We start from the raw sequence: 21990 nt of genomic DNA on the forward strand, positions 1-21990 counted from the left end.
TAAAATAATCTGTGACTTTTTTAGAGGGGTAAAAAATAATATTTTGCCCTTTCCTATGATGGTATAATGTTTAATGATTTCTAAGAGTTGAGGGGGATTTCACAAAAAAAAAATGAGTTGAGGGGTCACTTTGTAGGAAAAACAAAGTGAGGGGTAAAAGTGAAAAAGAGTACCCATAAAAAAAAGAGGAAAAAAAAGAGATAAAATAGAACTTTCGTACTCCTCTCCGCATCCAATATCCCTCCACTACTACTAGTCCACCTTTCCACTAAAGCCCTCTTTTTTTTATATATTACGTCAAATTAGGGTTCATTTTGGTGATACCAAACAAAATGGGGGTCTGTGAGGCGAAAGCTGTGCCCAAATCGGAAGACGTAGCATCGAATTCTAACTGCAACTCAACGGATGATGCATTGAGCGAGCAATTCAACAATCTGAAACTATCGGAGGAGTTGGTGGTGATTAGCTCCGAGAGTGGTGGTGTTGCTCTCGAGAGCCACAAGTTGGAGGACAATGGTAGTGTGGAGAAGGATACGGAGTCAACGAGGAAGGGGAAAGAGGGGAAAGAGGAGAAGAGCGGGAAGATTCGGTACCCGCAGCGGCCGGAGGAGCAGGATTGCACGTTTTATGTGAAGACTGGGAGTTGCAAGTTTGGGATGAATTGCAGGTTTAATCATCCTCAAAAGAAGAAGATCAGGGTATTTCATTTAATCAGATATAGTGTTGTGAGTCCAAGTTTTTTTGCTTTTTGTGACGAAGGTTTCTCTTTGACTCTTTCTTTCGGTTTTTGTAGGTCAGGTCAAAGAAATCAGCAGAGCCTAGTCAGGTTAGATTGTGTCTTTTTTTTCTACTATTATAATGTGACACTTCATATTCCTTTTGGTAATTCCTTTTTCCTCTGAGTTACTGAAAGAGCAAATAGCATTTATGTTTTCTTTTTTGATGTTGCATTTATGTTACAATCTTGGTCTGTTTTCCCCTTCTGGCGTTTCTTACTATGGATTTGGGTGTCCTTTTTCTTTTTATAGAATTGAGGAACAAAGTTGCAGCAGTATTTTGCTAATCTGACAGCAACTTTCTCATCATGAGAGGAACAGTAAACATCTTCTTTTCGTTAAATCTAGGATTTGTAGAGCCGTCTTAAAATGTTGAATCTTGTTAAGACCGTGTTGTAGTTTCACTAGCTTTAGCTTAAAATTTTGATTGCTAAAAGTCTAAGAACCAAAGAGTAAACCCTCGTTTTGGTAGAACTATTAAATCCAATAACAATGAAATGCTGAATATCTTATTAACTAGTTATGGTTACAAAATTTGTCGCTTGGGTTTTCAATTGTTTAATTTTGTTTACCCTTCCACAACAGAAAAATTTCTAAAAATTTATAAAAAATGACAACAAATAAGAAAATAAAGAAAGAAAAACTATGGTGCAAGGAAATCTGAAAAGAAGAAGAGGTTAGAGAGAGCGAGTGGAAGGAAGCCAAACAAAAGAAAAAAAAAACTATGGTGCAGGGAAGAAGAATAAAAGAGAAGAAAAAGAGATAGAGACTGGAAAAAATAAAAAAACTAAGAGAGAAATAAAGAAAAAAATAAAAAATTACAAACCGGAGTTTGCCGGAGTTAGATCTGCGTCGTCGAAGTTCACTGGGGCTAGATTTCTCCGTAAGAAAAGCAATCGCTATATGGTAAGGAGAGAAAAAAGAAAGAAAGAGTGAAAGAGAGAGTGAGAAGAAAGAGTAAACGAGAGAAAAAGAGAGAGAGAAAAAGAGAGTTTGGATCGGACCTGGATCAGGGTTTGTCGATCCTGCAAACCATGGTTTTAGTAATTTTGGTGTATGCTTTAAATGCAGCATGCTTGTAGTTTAGTATGTTCTTAGAACTTATATACACGTGTATGCAACCTTGATTGTATAAATTTTCTATTTTATGAATGATATCGATTTCTTACCTTTGTTTTACCCTTGTAAAAGGCTTCTAAGGAAAAGAAAGAAGAGATTCTCCCTAAAAGTATGGTAGAGACAGAACATAATGTCTTTCTATTTTTGTCCTTTTTTTCTTCATTCTTCTGTTCTTTGGCTAATTATTTGATGTTAAAAAGGAGTTCTTTTGCACTCCAGCCCATAAATATAAAGTTTTCCTTTCCTTTTGTGAAAGGATAATATACTTGTGCATTATTAATGAGATGATATACATCCGATTAAGTTTGCTCTGTCTTTTCTATGATACTTGTTTCTGAAATTTCCTTAGAAAGTTGATGAGAAGGGACAAGAAGATCTGCTAAAGAGTGCTGGATGGACGGAAGATGAGGTTGGCGTTTTTAAAAGATAATTGTAATAATGTTTTTTCCTTTTTCAAATGAGGCGGATTATTCCATTATACATGCTTTAGCTTCACTAGTTATATAGTCAATCAGTGTTAAGTCTGTTTAAATATGGATCCCAATTTTGATCGATCTTGAGAAGGGTAGGGATCAACCATAGCCAATCCTGATCCTGACCCGAACCAGTTTGGTGACTACCTTTAGTCTAGTATTGGCCTATCTTGGCTGTATCATTCAATCCATCTCGATCGAAATTGGTTGAAATGGTTTTTTTTTAAATTTTTTTTTAAAGATTCAAGTCAAATTAAAATAGATTTGATCTGGGAGACTTCAATAATTGATGTCCTCAGGTGCCTTCTTTTCAAGTTTTACTCTATTATCTCTCATACATGCTCTCCTCCCATCTTTCACACTTCACCAAGCTCATCCAAGATGAACTCCTCTAGTTACTCTGCACTCTAGTGAACTCGGGTAAAATTTTTTTCTTTTGTTTTGTTTTCATTTCTCTTTTCTTACTCTTTTTCTCATTCACTTTTAAACTTGCCATTTCTTGCTGTAGAACAATAGTGAAGAGAGGGATCTTTTATCTCTTCATCTCACTTCGCAGGCAGTAATATATAAACATAGAAATTTATTAGATTCGGTTCAAAATTTATTATGGTTGTGAATGAGTACTTTTTTTAGGCGTATGCGAGTAATTTTTATTTTCTTATTTTCTATCACTTTTTCTAAATATTTAAAATTTTTCCTACATTTTTAAATAATATTTAGAATCTTAGGCTCTATTTTGTTAGAGTTTAAGTCCTGAACATGGCTAGCTATTAGTCTAATATTAGTTATGAGTGGTTGGTTGTGAACTAGATTAAGAATGTAATTGTTCCTTTTGATGTGATATACAAAAGTGAAAAAATGGTTAGTTTTGGAAAGAAATTGATGATATGTTATATTAATCAACCCAAAATGCCCTTTGGCCCTTTACTTTTAAGTATGCTTGTACCAAAATATTATTATTAAATATTTGTTTTTGGATGATATTTTTTTTTGTTGTTGAAAGAAATCAAATGATTGTGGGCTTACAAGCCTACTTTCATGTAACATGAAAAAAATGCAAGATACTTCTTTTTTTTAAGGAAGATTAAGGATATGTAGGGGTGACAACAGATCGGAAAGTGCCCAACCCATATTTAGATTCATATTTTTTGCTCAAATATGGATTTAGATACAAATATTGGACAAATAACAAAAATTTAAAATTTTATTCTAACTAAACAGATACAAATAGAATAATTTTCGGATAGAGGATTGGATCTTAAACAGATACGGATCAAATTTTAAACAAATTATGATATTTCTTTTGAACACAATTAACATAAAAATGCTAAGAGTTTTAAAAAAATTATATTTTACATGTCAAATACATATAAAGTTAGCAAAATCAGTCTCTGTAAACAATGTAGAACACATCATTAGTAACTATGTCAGTATTCACCATCTAAACAAGCAAACTAAAAACCAAAATTTTAAAAAATATGCGAGTAAACGGATATCCGATATCCATATCTGGAAAATCATACTCGATTGGTATCCATATCCATATCTATATCTGGATTTTGAATAAAAAACCTGCCAGTATTTGAATTTGAATCTGGATTTTTTTTTTCAAAAATCTTGCTTATAATCGAATCCATATCCGGGTCGTGTAAGAAATTTTTACTTGAATTTGGTTCAGATTGTGTCGGATAGCGGGTAACTTTGACCTATTTTCACCCTTATTGGATATGTCATGTAAATAGTACCGAAATGTTATTATTAAATTTGTAAACAACAAATGCAAGTTATTTAAGAAGAAACTTGTAATGTGATTTGAATTCAAATTTAGGCTCATTTTTACTCTCTATCTTTTGCTTGAATATGAACTTGGTTAAGGATAAAATAATGTTTGGTTACTGAATATGGTTATGGATCCCTAACCAAGTTCAGGGGTTGGTCTTGACCTCAAACCAAATATGGACTTACGTAATTAAATAGTAGTCTGATCTGATATGGATGGTTGATACGGCTGATAATATATATTATTTTTTCAGGCAGCTAATTCCGATCCTAATTTTCGGAACCTTGGTCTGTTAGATGAGTGCCATTTCTTTATGTTCAAAATAGAAATTACGATTATTTTTGCTTATTGATATTAATTATTTTATTTGCTATACACTCGTACTTATTACTTTTTAATTTTTTTTTACTTTAGAAGGCTGATGAAGAAAAGGAGGAATTGATGGAGCAGAAAGTATCTAAGGTCAACATTCTCTCTTTGTGCTATTGCTTTTTATTTCATTTATGTAGACTATGAAACTATTTGACGTGATTATGTTACATGGTCATTGTTTCAGCTTGCCTTTGGGTAACATAACAGGCTGCACATGCATACTTCCTTTTATCCTTATTTACACATTATGGTCTTTTTTGTTCTCTTGTTTCTGGATCTTGAAGAGACAAAAAGAAATCCTTCTTATAGGTCAAGCAACCGTAATCCAGTGTTAGCATTTGTTTTATCATTGATGTAAGAGATTATTTTTCTTTTTCTTTTTTAGTATCATAAAAGCATCTTCTGCTGTCTGTTGGCACATTGGCCTTAGTTTTTAATGATTTTAACTTTACGTTTGCAGAAGATGTAGTAGTTGATGCAAAAGTAGCTTTTGCAGTTTCATGCAGCAAAATTATTGTCAAACAGGGTCTTCAACGCTATTCAATTGTATGGTGATCGTTGCATTACAGCAGAGATCCTCTCTGGAAGCACTTTTTAGATATTAGAATGCAGCAGAAGTTTTCAAGATTGAAAGTGGGCATGAAAAATGATGATGCAATTTGATTGTGTTTGAACTGCATATGAAATGAGACTACACAAATTATCCTTTAAACTAATGTCTGCTAAGTTATGGTACACATGGTCTAGCTATCTCGTATCTTTGTGACTTAGTATTATTTGCTTTGAAAGATGTCGACGGAAAAGAAGAAAATTTGTTTTTGGGTTAAAGCAAGTCAGAAGAGTTGCCTTCCATGTTTTAGGTCTTATTACTTGGGATAATACCATCAGCCTGCTGTTATGAGCTTGAACAGAATGTGCATGTCACAGTTTGTGCTTATGTTAGTTTAGGTACTCTATTCTTATCTTTCTTGACCCATGTGTTTGGAGTATCTGCCATTTGTATAGCCAGAACTGACTATAAGCCTGTAAACATAGTGTTATAAAGTTGATTATCAGCAAGAGAGCCTTTTTTTAGACTTTCATTTCTAAGGGTAAAGAACTCAGGTATATCAGAACTTAGAAGTGACTTGTCCTCCTGATTTGGAGAAGGAAAAGCACATTGGGTTTTGACTTTTGACAACAATATACTCCTCTGTGTAGTTGTCTCAAAAGGACATAGAACAAATTGGGGTTTTTTTTTTTTTTTTTTTCTCTAGCTGCAACTCTTCTGGTAACTTATTATTTTCTTAATTTTGATTATGACATTTTGTAAAGGTTTCTGATGAGAAGGCAAAGGAATCTCTTGCAGAAAGGGGTGGGCAGAAAGAATGCAAGGTTAGTAGTATTTCTATTCTGTCGGCCCTTCTGATTAGGTTTGCTTTTCTCAATTTCATTCTACCAACTGTCAGTGCTATAGTAGCATCATATTTAGAGCTTTTAGCCAGCATTTATATAATCATGGCGTATTGACCCTAAAACCAGCTTCCCAACAGCTCTGCCATAGGATTTGTACCGTCTCTTCTACTTGATGGGTTCATTTTGCCAGCCATTAATTTTATTTTCTCATGGCTTTATTTTCCTTCTCTATAACTTTTCTTTATTGGTTATACAGTTTTTGTACTGTTGATGTGTTTGTGACCAACAATAGTACAATACTGACAGTACTATCTCTAGAATCTTTAATCTTTGAACATGATCATATATATATTTCATTGTTAAAAAAGATTGTGTATAAATGGCTGCTATGAATTTCCGTATCATGCTGAGAGATAGCATGCTTATGTGTGCCTATCTACATGGATGGGTTCGTGTGAGCATGCTTTAGAGTTTAGTGCATTGCAGATAAACATGTTTGTGAAGGACATGCACATTGTATGCCTAAATTGCCTCTTTTTCTTGGTTTGGCTTCTATGAATTGTTGGTTTTTGACATTTTGCTAATTCATTCAACTGTTTGTCTTAGTTCTACATTTTTAAGTGCTTTAAATGTAGGAATAATATATTATTTTATTTGAGAGCAGAATAATGTACATATGAGAAGTTAGAAAATATGTAATATGATAAAATCAATTCTATTCATTCATAGAATATTTTCTGGAAGGAGTGATGTAGCCACTCATTTGCATTGTCATCTGTAACCATGTTGATGTTGCATGTCTTGTACATATACTGCTCTTATTTGTACAAGATAATATACTGCTGTTGAATTCCTCATATCATTTGTGTGTTGCATCAAATTATAAGGTACAAAAATAATATCTGGATGACTGGCATAGGAACTGAGGCTTCATAGTCCTAAGGGTGTGGCTGATTCTGATTGGAAGGTCTATATCATCGATGAGGGTGTGTACAGAGAATCCATCTTAGTTTTGGTCCTAATCTTATGATGATAGGCATGGTTATTATAAGTGTGTCCAGAAAATCAATTTCATCAAAAACAAATAATGGTAAAAGATTGTTAGCACAAGTTGCACATTGTATGACTCAAGTGACTTCACTGCTGATTTGTTGTAAGTTTGATATACTGCAGACATGAATCTTCATTTGGCAACAAGTTCATGATAGTTCCTTGAATTCCATTTTGTAGAAGTCTGTGAAGCTTGAAAATGCATATGAGTAGATCATGTTACAAGTTTGTATGGATATATTAAGAACTCAAATTGAACATGGAGTTTAATAAAATTTTGATATCTTGTATTCACATTTTCTGGCATAAATAAATGCATGCTTGCAAATGTTACTCTAGCTTGGCTTGTTCTATCAATTTCTTATTAGAAATGAAATCTTCGGTCTATTCTTCTCTGGCTAGAGCCTTTTCTTCACCTTAAAAGCAATCATTTTGTATGTGGGATTTTTTGGAGACTGCAGCCTCTATGTGAATCTTGAACATCATAGTCATGAATTTTAAAACCTCAGTGGAACTAACTTCAACTAATCAAGCTCATCTCGAATTTAAGTGAACCAAGGTTATTAGTCTTCTCTATCTCAACTAATCTCCTGCCATGCTTATAGTTTGAGTTGATCTATCTATCTTATGCTCAGTAAGGATTGAAATACCCAATGTATGTATGTGTACTTAAAATTTTAAAATGATATAACACCATAAATTTTGAACCAGGTCTACACTTAACTTTCAAGTATGCTGACGCCACTGAGAAGAAACCATCATGCAGAAAATAAAAGTTGCATATGTACTATGTATACAAAAATGCAGCATTCAGTGCTTTATCGATCTGTCCAGTTTTTGTTAATCTGAAAGTTGCAAAGCTTAATGTTACACTGGCAATTCTTCTTTTTTCTTGTACTTTTCTCATTTAAGAAGAAATATATCGTTATAGTGGAAACTTTCTCACTAATTTCATGCTAAACGATCTGTCCTGTCTGTGAATACAGATTCTTATTGATTTTAACAAAGTATTCATTTTGCAGTTCTATTTCATGTCAGGAGGCTGTAAATATGGAAGTTCCTGCAAATACGTACATCATCAGGGAAAATCTGATGTTGATTCAGTGGAGCTAAACTTTTTAGGCCTTCCAATTCGGCCAGTAAGTATGCAGTTCTTCATGACTTTCTGTGGGCATTTGTTAGATGATCTATGACCATAACTTATAGGTTTAATTGTTGCCAGTACAAACTGATGGTTTATTGTGATTGCAGGGAAAGAGAGAGTGCCCATATTATATGCGTAATGGCAATTGCAAATTTTCAACCAACTGCATGTATCATCATCCTGACCCTACGGCTGTGGCTGAAAGAGATTCCAGAAATCAAAATGGTGAAACTCGACAACAAAATGCTTCAATGCCTATTACATCTTGGCCTGAACAGAGATCACTGAATGGGCCATATCCTTTCATAGATGCATCACAACCATACATCCCAGGAATGATTCTACCACCTCAAGGACTCCATCCAAATCATGATTGGAATGGATATCAGGTATGACTTGCACTATATGTCACCCAGATTACTATTATCCTAAATAAACACGGACCATGTTTGAAATCATGCTCTCTGAGGATATAGAATGCATTATCCATCCAAATTATGATTGGAATGAGTATCAGGTAATGACTTGCACTAGATGTCACCCAATGTATTGTTATCCTAAATAGGCACTTCTCATGCTTTAATCATGCTCTCTGAGGAGGTAGAAAGCATTACTACATTAAGAAACTATTATGTGGAAAGGTGGTTCTTCTTTTGCATGCTTAATTCTAAGGATTATTATGTCAGTGGCACGAGCATTGCCTGTTACCTTTGATACGATACTATGGATCAGTGTAGTCAACATGGGGTGGTACACCCTCGTGCCAATTAATACGTGCCTGTTCTACACATGATCAACAAGGGATGAGAAGGGATCAGCATGAGGTCTGTGGGGGTCGAGACAAGGGAATATCAAGATATGCTCTTATATTAGTGCCAATAAGGCACTGGCATACCCATGCTTAGTCTTCAATAACCATACCCAACTTAGAAGGGGTGTCAGATAGCTTGATAGAAAAACTTTTGTCAGGAAAAAACTGTAAACATTGGTCTCATACAAATTAACATGTTGCATCAACAACCTTGATGTAATGAAAGGCAAAGGGGAGAAAAGAATCCATATAATGACCTTAGTGAGGGCTAAAGTCTTAGTTGCTTTTGTTCTCATATAATATAGAAAATGCACTGTTGCGATTCTGGAAGCTTTGAACCTCTCTGTACATTAATGCATGGAGAATTTGTATCATTTCTTACTCAACTGAAGATTTGACTCTTCCATTTGATTCAAGTTTTGAGAAACAACAGGATCCTGACTTACTTTAACTTATTTAGAGCATCTCTTTAAATATAGAGCAAGAGCCCAGTGCACTCCAGTAGAGCCCAATGCATCGGGCTCTATGTTTATTATTTATCATATAATATATATATATATATATATTTATATATTGTATTTTAAATCACTTAATAGATCATTTTTATGTTATTATTTTTTAATAAAAAAATATGGTTAAGAAACTCTCATCGACATCTTTATAATAAGACTAATATTCAACAGTTTCAGAATTAATTTTAAATTAGTACTTTTTTAATTAAACACATCGAGATTATATTACATGAAATAAAATAAAAATTTTAAATAACTTAAAATGATTTAATATTAGATTGATTAGCAAAACTAATTATGTATTTAATTTAACTAACTAAATTATTTAATAAAGAATACAGATGGAATTAAAAATTTTAAATTAAGCTTTTGTAGGGCAAAATTGAAAATTTAAAAAGTTGAATAGTATTGGAGCTGGGCTCCAAATTTTTATATGGACTCCAAATTTGGAGCTCTACTGTAGCTGGCTCCAAATTTGGAGCCCCATTTGAAACCCGGTTGGAGCTTTACCGGGCTCTAAATTTGGTGTTTTGGAGTTTGGTTGGAGATGATGTTAGGCTTTCACAATTATATTTTGATTTTGTGGATTTACCTATAGCCTAGTGCATTTTACTGCCTCTTCTTCACAGAGAGAGATATAAAAACGAAGATTACATTGTGAAACATCCAACTGCTGTTCCCTGCCTCTTCACTTTCTCGACTTTGGAAAGTAGAAGGTACCTAACAAACAAAAGGACTAATGATAACCTTACAGTTATAAACAAGTGACAAAACTTTGCAGCTAAAAGATATGTATTATATTTGATATGAAATAGAAGATATGGAGGAAATATGTGTTCTGAATTTTCTGAAAATCAGAAGAAAAGGTAATTCAATGGGAAAAGGTGGACCGTTAAAGATTATTCACACTGGACTGGATAGTTTAGCTGTCATCCACCACATTCTGCATCCTCCTGAATTTTTAGTGTTGCTTACCAGTGTTTGCATCTACTAGATGAAAAGGATATCATCTCTAAGAGATAAGAAACAAGTTGTACAAATTTTACTTTTTTGGATCAAGATTATCCATAGAAAATTGGAACAAAATGAAGTGTCTTTAGTGTGTCGTGTATATTTCTGATCATCATAGATAGGTCGAAAGAAAATTTATAAGTATGCTATAGAATTGGCCATATTTAGGGATTAAAGTGTTAATGTGAAGGTGAATGAGTAATCTTACTAGAACAAAAGAGGGTCAGAGAAATAGTTCATCTGGCAGAAGTCTAGTGTTGTGTGAATATCATAATAGATGGAATAGACATTTGGAGATCACATACCACCAATCATCAGTTGAGAGGAGTTATTTTATTTAGCTTAAAGTGACTCAAAAAGACAGACCACATTGAGTTAGAGCTAGCAGTAAGAAAGCACATGATACTTGTGTGCTAAGCCTGGACCCTGCAAGAACTGAATGTAGGACATGAAGCCATAGAGCCAACTCCTAGTAGAGGACTTGATTTTTCTTTTGTTATCAAGCGCATGGTACTTCAGTTGATACACCTCTCCCATGCAAGAGCTGAATGTAGGACAGAAAGCCATATACCCAGCTCCAAGTAGAGGGCTTAATTTTGCTTTTGTTGTCTTGGGTCACTCATGTGCATCACGTGGTTCTTGATTAGATGAGATGTCTATAAATGCATGTAGATAGCATGCTGGTATGGTTTAATTTCCGTTGGTATTCATATATCAATTCTGATATTATGTATGCTGTTTGAGATCTCACTGCGGTTGCATCTTCAGGTGCCAGTCTTTGCTCCAGACATCCAGATACACAATTATTCAGCTTCAGCTGTGCATCATGCTCCACATAAAGCAGACACATCTGTTCATCAAGTAGCAAACATCAATGAATATCCTGAGAGACCTGGCCTGCCGGAGTGTCAGTATTTTATGAAGAATGGTTCCTGTAAGTTCAAGTCGGCTTGTAAATATCATCATCCTAAGTCTCAACTTTCACCTGCTGCCTCAGTAGGTGTTCTCAGCCCACTTGGACTGCCTCTTAAACCTGTGAGTTAACCTTTTTACGAGCATATCTACTCCTTATTATGGCATTTGTTGTCTTCTAGTACGTCTTTGTGATTATGCTAAGTTAATGTATAAACTAAAAATCATACAATCAGTTTTAATCCCTCTTTGTTTTTAATATAGGATCAACCAGTGTGTCCACACTACAGTCGATATGGAATCTGCAAGTTTGGACCTGCTTGTAAATTTGATCATCCGATGAACAGACCAATACCAGATAGTAATACTACTTAGTAAAATCAAAATTGAGGCAATTTTTTTTCCGGTTCAATGGTCTCAGAGCAATGGTCAGGAAGGGAAAAAAACAGCAGCAGCATGGGGAACACAACTTGCTACTGTTTTTGGTTTATTTTTATGGTTAGAGATCTGGCTTCCCAATAAAACTTTGCAGCCAGGCTTGCCAGAGCATTGTCCACTTGCTGTTTTTTCTTACCTTTTCTTTTTTTCCTTTGTACAGGCACTGGACGTTCATTATGTATATGCTTAAACAAATTATGAATAATTACTGTAGTAGTCCAAATGATAATTATGAGGATTGTGAGAAGAATTCTATAATTAAGTTCCCGTCAGGTTTTATGTAAAGCTTTCTTATCCATATCGTGTCCTGAGCAAGTAAATTACAGCAAAATGCAAATAAGTACTCAGGTTTTTGTAAGAAGGCCATTCATTAGAATTTGCAAGTCAACCGTTGAGGTATAAGAAAGACTATATGTGTATATAGCATTTTAGTAGAAAATTTATCAGATATCAATTACAATGTACACAAATCGAACTCATGCTAATAGGATCGTACCACTGGGCTACAGTTTTCCTCAATAATTTTTTCTGAGAAAGAATGGGCAACCATTTTGATCTCTCTTTATTTTTCATCTACTGCAAAACAAGTAAATTTTATGTTTTCCTTAAGAATAATGATTCTCACGCTGAATCTTTGCTAATTTTTTATGCTTAGGAATGTTTGGATACGATGGATATTCATGTTCTACGGCGTCCTCCATAGAAGGCCGGAAAGCTCAGTGTTAATTACTGACAGTTTCTGCAGTTTTACTGCACCATATGTGCTTGAAAAAATACCAGATTAATTCTTTTCCTTTCCTTTCTTTGAGAATAAGAAACGAAGCCCGCAATTCCACTGTAATTAAACACGAGGTGGTACTAATCATCTGTTAACATTCTCATTCAGCAAAAAGAACATGAAGCAGAGAGATCATATAATTTATATTTCAAAACATCAGAAGGTCCTCGTGCCAATATTAGAATTGAGTTTACAACCGATCTGTTATTCCTGCCTGAATTTAGTACTGTTCTCTTTTCTCTCTTTTTTTTTTTTCACTCAGCAGCTTATATCAAAAGGCATTTTATTAGATCACTTCCAAAGACAACGATTTATCTCGCTGACATGACACTTCTATTTTTGCCAGAAATTGGCCAACAACTCATCAGAAATCTGTAAGCTCTAGAATGAGTTCCAGACAAGGAAAACTTGAATTGTGTTAAGTGTATTGTACAAGGAAAACTTGATTATGAATGTTCGAGAAAGAGTCCCAAACAAGATTGCACAACACTGACTAAATAACCCGGAGGATAAACAGGCAAGTATAAATAATTAGTTCCCTTTAATAAGATTGGGTTGACGATACTGCTGTTTACTAGATTCTCTTCATCGGAAATCTGAGATACCAAAGACGCGGGCAGTGCCATCAGAAGAGACTGAAACAAGAGAACCCCCATCAGCAGTAACAGCTAGAGACTGTATCGTGTCAGCATGCCCGCTGAAAGTCCTTAAACAACTTCCGGATAAGCTGTCCCAAATCCGTACCTTTCCATCCACACAACCTGTTGCTACATACTGAGAAGTGCCCCCGCCAAGCCATGTCAAACATGTTACCCCCTCCTGACCATCAGAAAGAAAATCCAAAAGGTTGTGTAAGCACAAGAAGAAAAAGGAAAAGAATTCAAGATAGGCATGTGAGGACTCGGTATTCAGAACTGACTTCATGGTCACATGTGCATCTCGCAGACGAGCGTTGCAGATCCCAGATAATGAGCTTTTGATCCATGCTTCCTGTTGCAGCCCAAGGAGAACTGCACGCAAGTTTGAATAGTCCTTTTAGGCTATTACCTCTACTAGGACAGTTGTAGCTCTACAGGCAAGGTAAGGAAACTTGCAACCATGTTGACATACAATATCCAGGATAGTAGATGAATATCATACATATTTTCTTGTTTAAGAACTAAGTGATCTGTGACAAAAAGCATTTAGTATTCCAGTAAGATTGTTTCAGTAATGTTAATAATTTACCAAAACAAGCAAGAAAAAAACATGTAACCATTGGAAAAACATTACTTAACTGTTTGAAAACAGGTAACCTAGATGCTATTTAAGGAAAAAATTCATGTACTTTCACAATTACTGAATACAGATAACCACATTTAATTTTTTCGTTTTTAAGGTTCAAAAGCAGCTGTGTCCTATCCATAGGCCTGGGAATAAAATCCTCTAATACGAAAACCAAAGACAAATTAACTCTACAAGAACATCCTTATGCAATAGTATCAGAAACACTTCTAGCAACCATCAGATATGAAAGGCTCCTTAGGTGCCTCAACACACACACACATGTACATATGTGTACTTCTAGTAAATTTTAATTTACATGCCCCAAGCTCCCCAAATTAGTCTTATAAATGAATAAATTAGAAAGCAAATGTAAAAATTCCGGCAAAGGATCGCCAACTGGATTTTATGAGGAGGTTTTATTACTCATCTCAATTAGTCTATAAGTTTCAAACTTATTTCATAAATATATGGAATTATAAGGTTACTGACTTAAAAAAGAAAATATAATTTTTCAGGATGGAGGCCATACCTCGATGAAAGACCAATACACTCAACAGAGCTGGAGTGAGAAATTAAAGAGCTTATCACCTACAAGGAAAAGTGGCTATCCATTAGCGATCATTTCCATTAATATGTTGATCCATCGTACGCTTCCATATTCAGTATTTACAGACGAAGAAAACTAATTTAACTATAAAAATCACTAGCTCGTCACTGTAAAATTCTTAGTACGTCGACATTATTTCATTCATTTTATATTCTCCCACATCTGACTATAGTTGCTTGTCCTATGTTCCTGGTTGAGTGATTCAGCATTTTTCAGATTATCATGGTTGAATGATTCAGATGATTTTTCAGATGCCTGCACATTTTCATAAAATATGGTAAAAATCTATGGACTACCAAGAGATGATTTACTAGACGGCTGAACCTTTTTCATCAAAAAGGTACTCCGTAACATGTTGATTTTTATATACAACAATATAAACTTAAATTTAAAACTTGTTCACTATTTATTTAGGTGGTGTTGCATAGGAAGCAAAACTAGCTGAGTCAGCTTGGAAATCATACAAGTAGCCATAGCATTGAATAATGAACTATTAAGAGGAATAGCTTTCTAAACTCTAAGAGACACAATATAATCTGCAAACAAGAAAATAATGTATCTTGAAAAATAATAGCCACTAATAGATAAAGTTGTTCCAGACTACTACATAGCACGAGCAAGGTTATATGCACAAATGAAAACTAAATAATGTGGAAAACAAGTTATTACAGTGAAAGAACTTGACCAACAATATGCAACTACTCAATATTTCGCCAGTGGCTGTAATTGCATCCCCATTTGAAGACAAATTTCCAATAGATGAATCATATGATACTTATTTACAAATTGAAGGATAAAATAAATGCAAAAGAAAGCAGCAACAGGAAAAGAACCAACCCGCCCAGAATTTATATTGACCATATGTACTGAGCTATCTTTCGAACCAGTAATTGCAATGGTGGAATCGGAAGTAATTGATAAGCATGTCAATCCATCAGTATGATATGGGTGACCTAAAATCAATGAGAAATAAAAGTACAAGAGGTCAATTCCATGCTTCCAAGTGTAACAGAGTAACAAAAGTACTGTAATATGATACCAAGCAATCTATGTCAATAATAATAAGAAGAAGAAGAATAAGAATTATAACAACAACAATCATTACAAGAACAAAAGCCAAGAAAGCAACATGAATTAAGGATGGCATAAAGATCTCACCCATCCAGATTCCAGACTATATTATGATGCAACAGAGTAGACATAATCTGTGCATAGTTGCACCCATTATTCTGCAGCAACTAGCTAGACAATTTTTTTTTTCTGTTTTCTGTATTTTCAGCATAACTTATCTGTCTCCATGTTTCCATAGTAACCATCAATTACAATCAGCATGATAGATATTGCAGATTATGTTTAACAGAGCAAAAAATTTAATATGTAATAAGACCTCTCAGAAAATGACTGGGTGCCAGTCTATCTATGGAACACCCAAATACTAAAACATCACAAAATGATGAAGTCCCTCATTCATCTACATAATCCTGAAAAAATTCCTCAATAAAATAAATTATCTTATCAGACTAACAGGTATTATATGTAAGATTGTGTTAGCAATTCAAGAAACAAATAATTTAAAGATAGAGTAAAATATTTAAGGAACATGCATAGGATCAAAGTTGAAGAAGTACAAATGTCTTCTGAAAGAGATATATGACGAACCAACACTTGAAACTTGAAATTCTCTCCATTTTTCAGATCAATAGTTTTTCATAGGATCTATCATAACGACAAATTGACAACTTCTTTCCTTCTGATTTCTCCACCAAGAGAAAATTGGAAGCAACATTGTACAGCTGTCTCATCCTAGAGAGATTCCTAGAAGAGGAAAATATTCTATTGGGAACCTGGGGTAGTTTGAACTTTAATGTGCTATGATGAAGGCAAGCACAACCAAAAAAATTGCCTCCTCCAAAAGAAGAAAGCAATTGAAATGTGAGAGCACATATCATCACCGATTTCCTGAAGAACTAACAAAATTAGTCAGTAAATCTGGAAAATACTTACTGAAGCAACCTATTCAATTATATACTTGATTATAACTGAAAATTGTCAAATACTCAATACTGTAATATTTGTAATTAAAAACTAGAAAGGTAGACAAGAAAAGAACAAATATATTACCAAAATATGGAGCACAAAGATGAAAGAACATCAAGAAAAGAAAGGGACATTAAAAGCTGTTCTCTAGCAAGGAATTTAGGCAGAACCAGCCATGCTTGTGTGGGCATCCATCAGAATTTCTGAAACTGGATAGAATAATTTGAATATTGAATTGGTGTTGACTCTTTTCAAATTTGTCTATTGCGTGAGATATACTTTTTATTTTCAAATTCATACTTTATCTTTGAAGTTCTGATTTCTTTTTCTATTTTTCCTCCATTTACTATTTCTCGTTTCTCTTAGTTACCGGGACCTCTTGATCCATAAGTTTCTGATTAGGTGCACATCTAGTGCCTAGGCTGCGAGCCTTCTCCTATACACCTGTCAACTAGCCAGCATCCTCAGAAGTTAAGCATAATGATTCAGGAGCTAAAACTTCTGCAACCATGCAGCCTCTGTATTATTTATATTCCAAAACTAGATAGGGAAAGTGTTAATAAGATAAGAGAAGCTTCTGACTATCTGCCTGTCAAGCAGTTAAGCTCCAAGCCTTCTCCTATTCACCTGTCAATTGCATATTGTCATTTTAACATTGAGCATAATGAACACTCTTACAGGACCTAGGAATTCCTCAACCATGGAAAATCTGGTAATACAGAAGAAATAAAAACAAATAGTGTACCTCTAACAACATGGACGCTCTCCCCAGTTTTTGGGTTCCATATCCTCAATGACGCATCATCTGAACCAGTACATATAATCTTACCTTCAAGAACCAAGATATATACAGTTAATTAGAGTAACAGCATAAGCACACACTAGCCACACATACTCTTTCATGAAGATGTTGCACTAGTAAATTACCATCAGGAGTGAAGTCACCACATGTTACACTGCTACCATGACCGGAGAATGTATTGAGATAGGCACCTTTGTCAGCATTCCACATCCATACATTAGAATCTTCTGACCCAGCTATTACCAAATGACCTCTTGGGTGCCATTTGAGCCACTAGATAGTTCAAGAATAAATTCAGATCAACAGGACCTCTAAACATACAAAGGGAAAAATATAGAATGATAGAAGATATCAAGTTCAATAAATGGCTAAAGATAGAGACAAATTCTAATAAAATTACACCTCAAAGCCTTCTCCAGAACCTTCAAGGGTACACTTCAGACTACCAGAAGCTGTATCCCAAACATGCACCAGTCCGTCAAAACTTCCAGAAGCAAGTAATTGCCCATCAGAACTGAAAGCCACAGTAGAGACAGAATCACGATGACCTGCTTGGAATAAGAAGTGCCATGGAAAGTTGAGGTCAGACCAGCTGCTTGATAGGTAACATGCATGGGAAAGAGCATTAACCAGCAAATGCATGAAAATTCACATTGCTTGAGAAATAAAACATAAATACGATAAGAGCATAGTTCCAAAATTCGGTTTCGGTTTGGTTAAAAAACAAAATATGTCAGCCAATTTCGGTCAGTTTCATATCTAGTTTCATTGTATCAATTTTGGATTTCTTTTGATAAATAGTCTTTTTTATCTTATTTTTCATGACATCACACAAATCTAATAGCATTTTAAATAATGAGGTTGATATTGAGTTAGGTACAAGTTGGATCCGAATCCAGCTTTGAATTTAAAATATATATTCAAATTTTGTTATTATGGCTGTTTTGGTTGGATGCCAGTTTCGGGGGCTAGGTTCAGATTGGATAGGATCGAAATGCAAAATATTTTGACAACATGTCTCGGTTTTGGATGAAATTTCAAACCGTGGATAAGAGTAATCATGTTCAATTCAGATAATGAATTTACATGGATTGTGGCCTAAGAGTCTGAACAAGGTCCTACTTTCAGGCTTATACCATTGTAAACTCTATAATAATCTACAAATGGATTTTTCTCTTTTCTTCTTGTCTCTAGGATTATTAACAGTTTAACACTTCTTGTGACATGGGAGCTTGATCTTCCACCTATTACCTCTACTATCCCATCGTCCTCCCCTCATTCCACCATTCGCACAACCTATTTTATTTTATCCAGTCTATTCCCAGTCCACCATATCTGAGGATATAAGGAAATAGATGATATTTTGGATGAACAAGTCTCCACTAGCAATGAAATGCACAAGAAGTTTCTATAAAAGAAGACCAATACAATACATCACTTGAACAAAGGAGAATTACAATGATAAAAAAGAGTACAAAAGATCTAGACAAAAGAAGGAAGCACATACCAAAAGATCATGAAGAATAATAGAATATCAAACGGATTTTCAGAATATAACAAAGATATTAAAGAGTTAGGAAGATCAACACAGAAAAGGAAGCAGATGAAGAGACATGATATTAATAATCTAACACTTCCTTTTTTACTTTACTTCCATGTACTCTTATTCCCTTTTGATGTAGGTATAACAAAAAGAGAGAATGGTGTACTTCTAAGGCATTAATCAAATGAATGAAGTGACTTATTATGCTCATATGAGCTTTGATATGATATACTCCCAAAGTAAGTTTCCTTCTCAATCACCATCTTCTTTCTCTTTCTTCTACACACCATAGACTATCTGATAACCTAAAATCTATTATAAACTGCTCAAACCTGTAATCACTACAAATCTTACGACTCCATCTTCCTAAAAGACGACTGTCCTTCATCCAACAGAAAGAACTTTCTGACCACAACCAATAATCATAGATGACTCTCCATGTGAAGATTTAACTGTTGCTTTTGTCATGGTTGCCTAAAATATGTTTCTAGAAGAACTTCATCCCATAACAAATTCTCATTTCTTTTACTTTGATTCGGGATAGAATTTCCCATATATTCAACAAGAAACAATTAAGACGGAATCCTTGGTTTTACAAAATTTCAGATCCTTACTGAGATATGTCAGATTAAGTGCTAAAATGCATTAGGGGGTCTCTGTGGGTTCTTTAACGATGCTCTTCTACCAATATAGATTCAGAAAGTAATGAAAGAAATGGACCAAACAACAGACCTTGAAGCTCTAAGCCTTTATCTTCAGACCCAATCTTCCACAAAAATCCTCTATCATCTTTACCACCGGTGGCCACAAGTGACGCATCTAAGGGACTGCATGCAACAGTATAAATTTCATCTGTATCAAGACAGTTCAACCAACGTTATTTATATTATTCAATCAAAGAAACTAGGAATATAAGCGAGAGGTCAGAAAATATACTGCTATCAAAGCATCACTAAGCAGAAGTAAAAAATGGCTTTGCAGATTTGTTAAGAGAATCACAAAAGTGCATGCCAAGCAAATTTTTAGATTAAGAATCAAAACCATAAGTTCCAAAATAAAGAGGCAAATTACAACAAACTGGGGTCTGGCCAGCTAACTTTAGTAGACCAATGCTTGAACAGGATTTTCAATAAAAACTGCAAGCCCATTATGATCAGGCCAATAATGAAAGCAAAGTTTTTCTTCCCTTAAACTGTTCTATTCCACATAGGCACATATATTAAACCTCATAAGCCAATTCACACTGATAAAAAAAAATGATTCAAACACCAAAGAAAGATCCATTTTAACTCTTTTTTTCTTAAAAAAAATTAACTCCTTCTGGAACAGCATGAATTTGCTTTGAAGAAATTTGATGGGAACATAATAATTCGAGCATATGAAGAAAACAGATGCATGCACATCCCTATCTTTGAGTTTGCAAAATTCATGGGAAGCCCATCTAAAAGTTATAATGTACTCAGAAATTTAAGGATAACAGTAATAATATAGAGTTTCATAAACTGATGCTACCTTTATTTCTATATTCTGTCAAATGCATTTCAATAACTTTTTGGGACTACATTGTTCAACCTCTAAACTTGCTTTCAAATGGAAAAAAACAAAGAATTCTAAATGTTATTGCTTTGGTAGTCAAGAAAGACAAATTGGGAAAGCAGAGATCTTACAAGTACAAACAAGCATGTACACAAATATATTACTTTTAAATAAATCAACACAAGCGAGCATGCACTAGCATAAGAATATAAGTTGGATAGACAGTAAAAAGGTACAGAAACTTGTCTCATGCTGTTGACAGTGTCGGGCAGTTAGTAAACAATTCCAATTTTATTTTGGAAGAGTATTCGCAGATTATATAAAGCTATTTCTTACACAAGATATGTCAGCTTAGTGAAAAGGAAATATTCAGAACATAAATGTCATAAGATTTCAACTTATTTCACAAATATGCACCATGCTACGAAGATATACAGCTAATAATAACTATGAACTTATGCTTATGTTTATGCTTATGCTTATGCGCTCTAAGCTACCTATAATCATGTACGTAGAGGTGTAAGGCAAGCATACCTGAATGGCTCATATATCTAAAGACGGAATCATCAGCTTCTTCTGCAAGAAAAACAATGGAAGGCTAAATAACAAGTAATTAAATGAATATCACGATAATAAACCAAGAAATAGACAAATATTCCAACTAAGGTGATTTAGGATGTAAATTGACATGTGAATTAGAAGGCTTATTCAGACAAACCAAGTTAATAATAACATAAAGAAACATGACAACATCGTATTGCTCGTCGATTCGAAAAAAAATCCAGATGGATTTCTGGGTATTGGAACGGAAAATATCCGAACTTTATTCTGTCCAACTGAAGAAAAATTCCGACTTCTGAATCAAAACTTGGAACTTGAAAGATTAAGAAAACTGAATTTAACCGAGACCCACATACCATCATCGACATCTGAACCCATATCGTCATCTCGATCCGGAAGTTCTGAAGAAAAAAGCAGGGGTATAAATCAGAGAACAAGTGATGAGAGAGAAGAATCAGAGAAAATGAAGAGAGCGACGAGAGAGATGAGACCTTCTTCGTCGACGGGGATCTCCTGTATGATGTCATCGTCTTCCAAGAAGACTTCTCCGTCGTCGGATTCGTAGTCTTCATTGTTGCCGTCGTGGATGCTCATCTCCGCCGCTTCGATCCGAGGAAGAGTGGTTGAGAAACGTGCAGGAGCGAGGTTTTAGAGGGGTTTCCCCCTTTTCTCTTTATTTTTTAACACCAAGCTCGAGCGAGCCTAGCTCTAATCAAGCTCGACCGGTTAACTTTTGATTCGAGTCTAATTCAAGCCTATATCGAGCTCGACTCGAGTTCGAGCCCAGAAGGGGGATGGAGAGGTTAAAAAGAGTTTAAAAGAGAAGGCGATAAATAGCATCGTGGGTAGAGGTGGTTGAAGTATGAGCACAACTCTATTTCTTGGCTCTTTGATGGTGTCTTTTTGACAGATTTCTTGGGATTTTTAGCAACACTAGCAAGGAAATATTTATTCATAAAAGAAACCCTAATGCCTGCTTAAAAAGACTTTGTTAGATTTAGGTAGCGTTTTGATTTTCGCACAAGAGATATTTATTCATAAATTAGAATTTTTTCTTTAATATATTT

At 34.6% G+C, this 21990-nt stretch overlaps 2 protein-coding genes across 5 annotated transcripts; one reads left to right on the forward strand and one right to left on the reverse strand.

Annotated features, from left to right (window-relative positions):
* Positions 1-230: 230 nt before the first annotated feature.
* On the forward strand, positions 231-12078 carry LOC140797916 (zinc finger CCCH domain-containing protein 65-like). Of its 4 annotated transcripts, none has more exons than XM_073151616.1 (9): positions 231-698; positions 794-826; positions 2245-2304; positions 4563-4610; positions 5835-5894; positions 7988-8104; positions 8217-8498; positions 11212-11478; positions 11620-12078. In XM_073151616.1, the coding sequence occupies exons 1-9, from the start codon at positions 333-335 to the stop codon at positions 11728-11730; spliced, it is 1344 nt and encodes a 447-aa protein (XP_073007717.1). In that variant the 5' UTR covers positions 231-332; the 3' UTR covers positions 11731-12078. The 4 variants fall into 4 exon arrangements, with proteins under 4 accessions (XP_073007717.1, XP_073007719.1, XP_073007720.1 ...); XM_073151618.1 differs by having other exon boundaries at positions 4566-4610; XM_073151619.1 differs by lacking the exon at positions 2245-2304.
* Positions 12079-12958: 880 nt separating this feature from the next.
* Positions 12959-21593, reverse strand: LOC140797808 (uncharacterized). The gene is made up of 11 exons (XM_073151476.1): positions 21415-21593; positions 21280-21324; positions 20897-20938; positions 19559-19678; positions 17686-17831; positions 17409-17556; positions 17227-17310; positions 15282-15397; positions 14367-14425; positions 13491-13581; positions 12959-13390 (listed from the first exon to the last, which is right to left on the reverse strand). Exons 1-11 carry the CDS (start codon positions 21515-21517, stop codon positions 13157-13159), a joined length of 1188 nt encoding a protein of 395 aa, XP_073007577.1. The 5' UTR covers positions 21518-21593; the 3' UTR covers positions 12959-13156.
* Positions 21594-21990: the final 397 nt, after the last annotated feature.

Source organism: Typha latifolia, chromosome 11 (genome assembly GCF_019914945.1).
Source record: "Typha latifolia isolate L0001 chromosome 11, TyphaL0001v2, whole genome shotgun sequence".
Classification (NCBI taxonomy): domain Eukaryota; kingdom Viridiplantae; phylum Streptophyta; class Magnoliopsida; order Poales; family Typhaceae; genus Typha; species Typha latifolia.

Excerpts from the sequence above, each read along its gene's own strand:
- LOC140797916 (XM_073151616.1), top strand. The coding sequence starts at position 333 with ATGGGGGTCTGTGAGGCGAAAGCTGTGCCCAAATCGGAAGACGTAGCA. Across the intron at positions 5,895-7,987 it reads GTGGGCAGAAAGAATGCAAG|TTCTATTTCATGTCAGGAGG; the intron begins GTTAGTAGTATT and ends TTCATTTTGCAG. Across the intron at positions 8,499-11,211 it reads ATGATTGGAATGGATATCAG|GTGCCAGTCTTTGCTCCAGA; the intron begins GTATGACTTGCA and ends TTGCATCTTCAG.
- LOC140797808 (XM_073151476.1), bottom strand. The coding sequence starts at position 21,517 with ATGAGCATCCACGACGGCAACAATGAAGACTACGAATCCGACGACGGA. Across the intron at positions 19,679-20,896 it reads TAGATATATGAGCCATTCAG|ATGAAATTTATACTGTTGCA; the intron begins GTATGCTTGCCT and ends GTCTTGATACAG. Across the intron at positions 17,832-19,558 it reads TAAAGGCTTAGAGCTTCAAG|GTCATCGTGATTCTGTCTCT; the intron begins GTCTGTTGTTTG and ends TATTCCAAGCAG.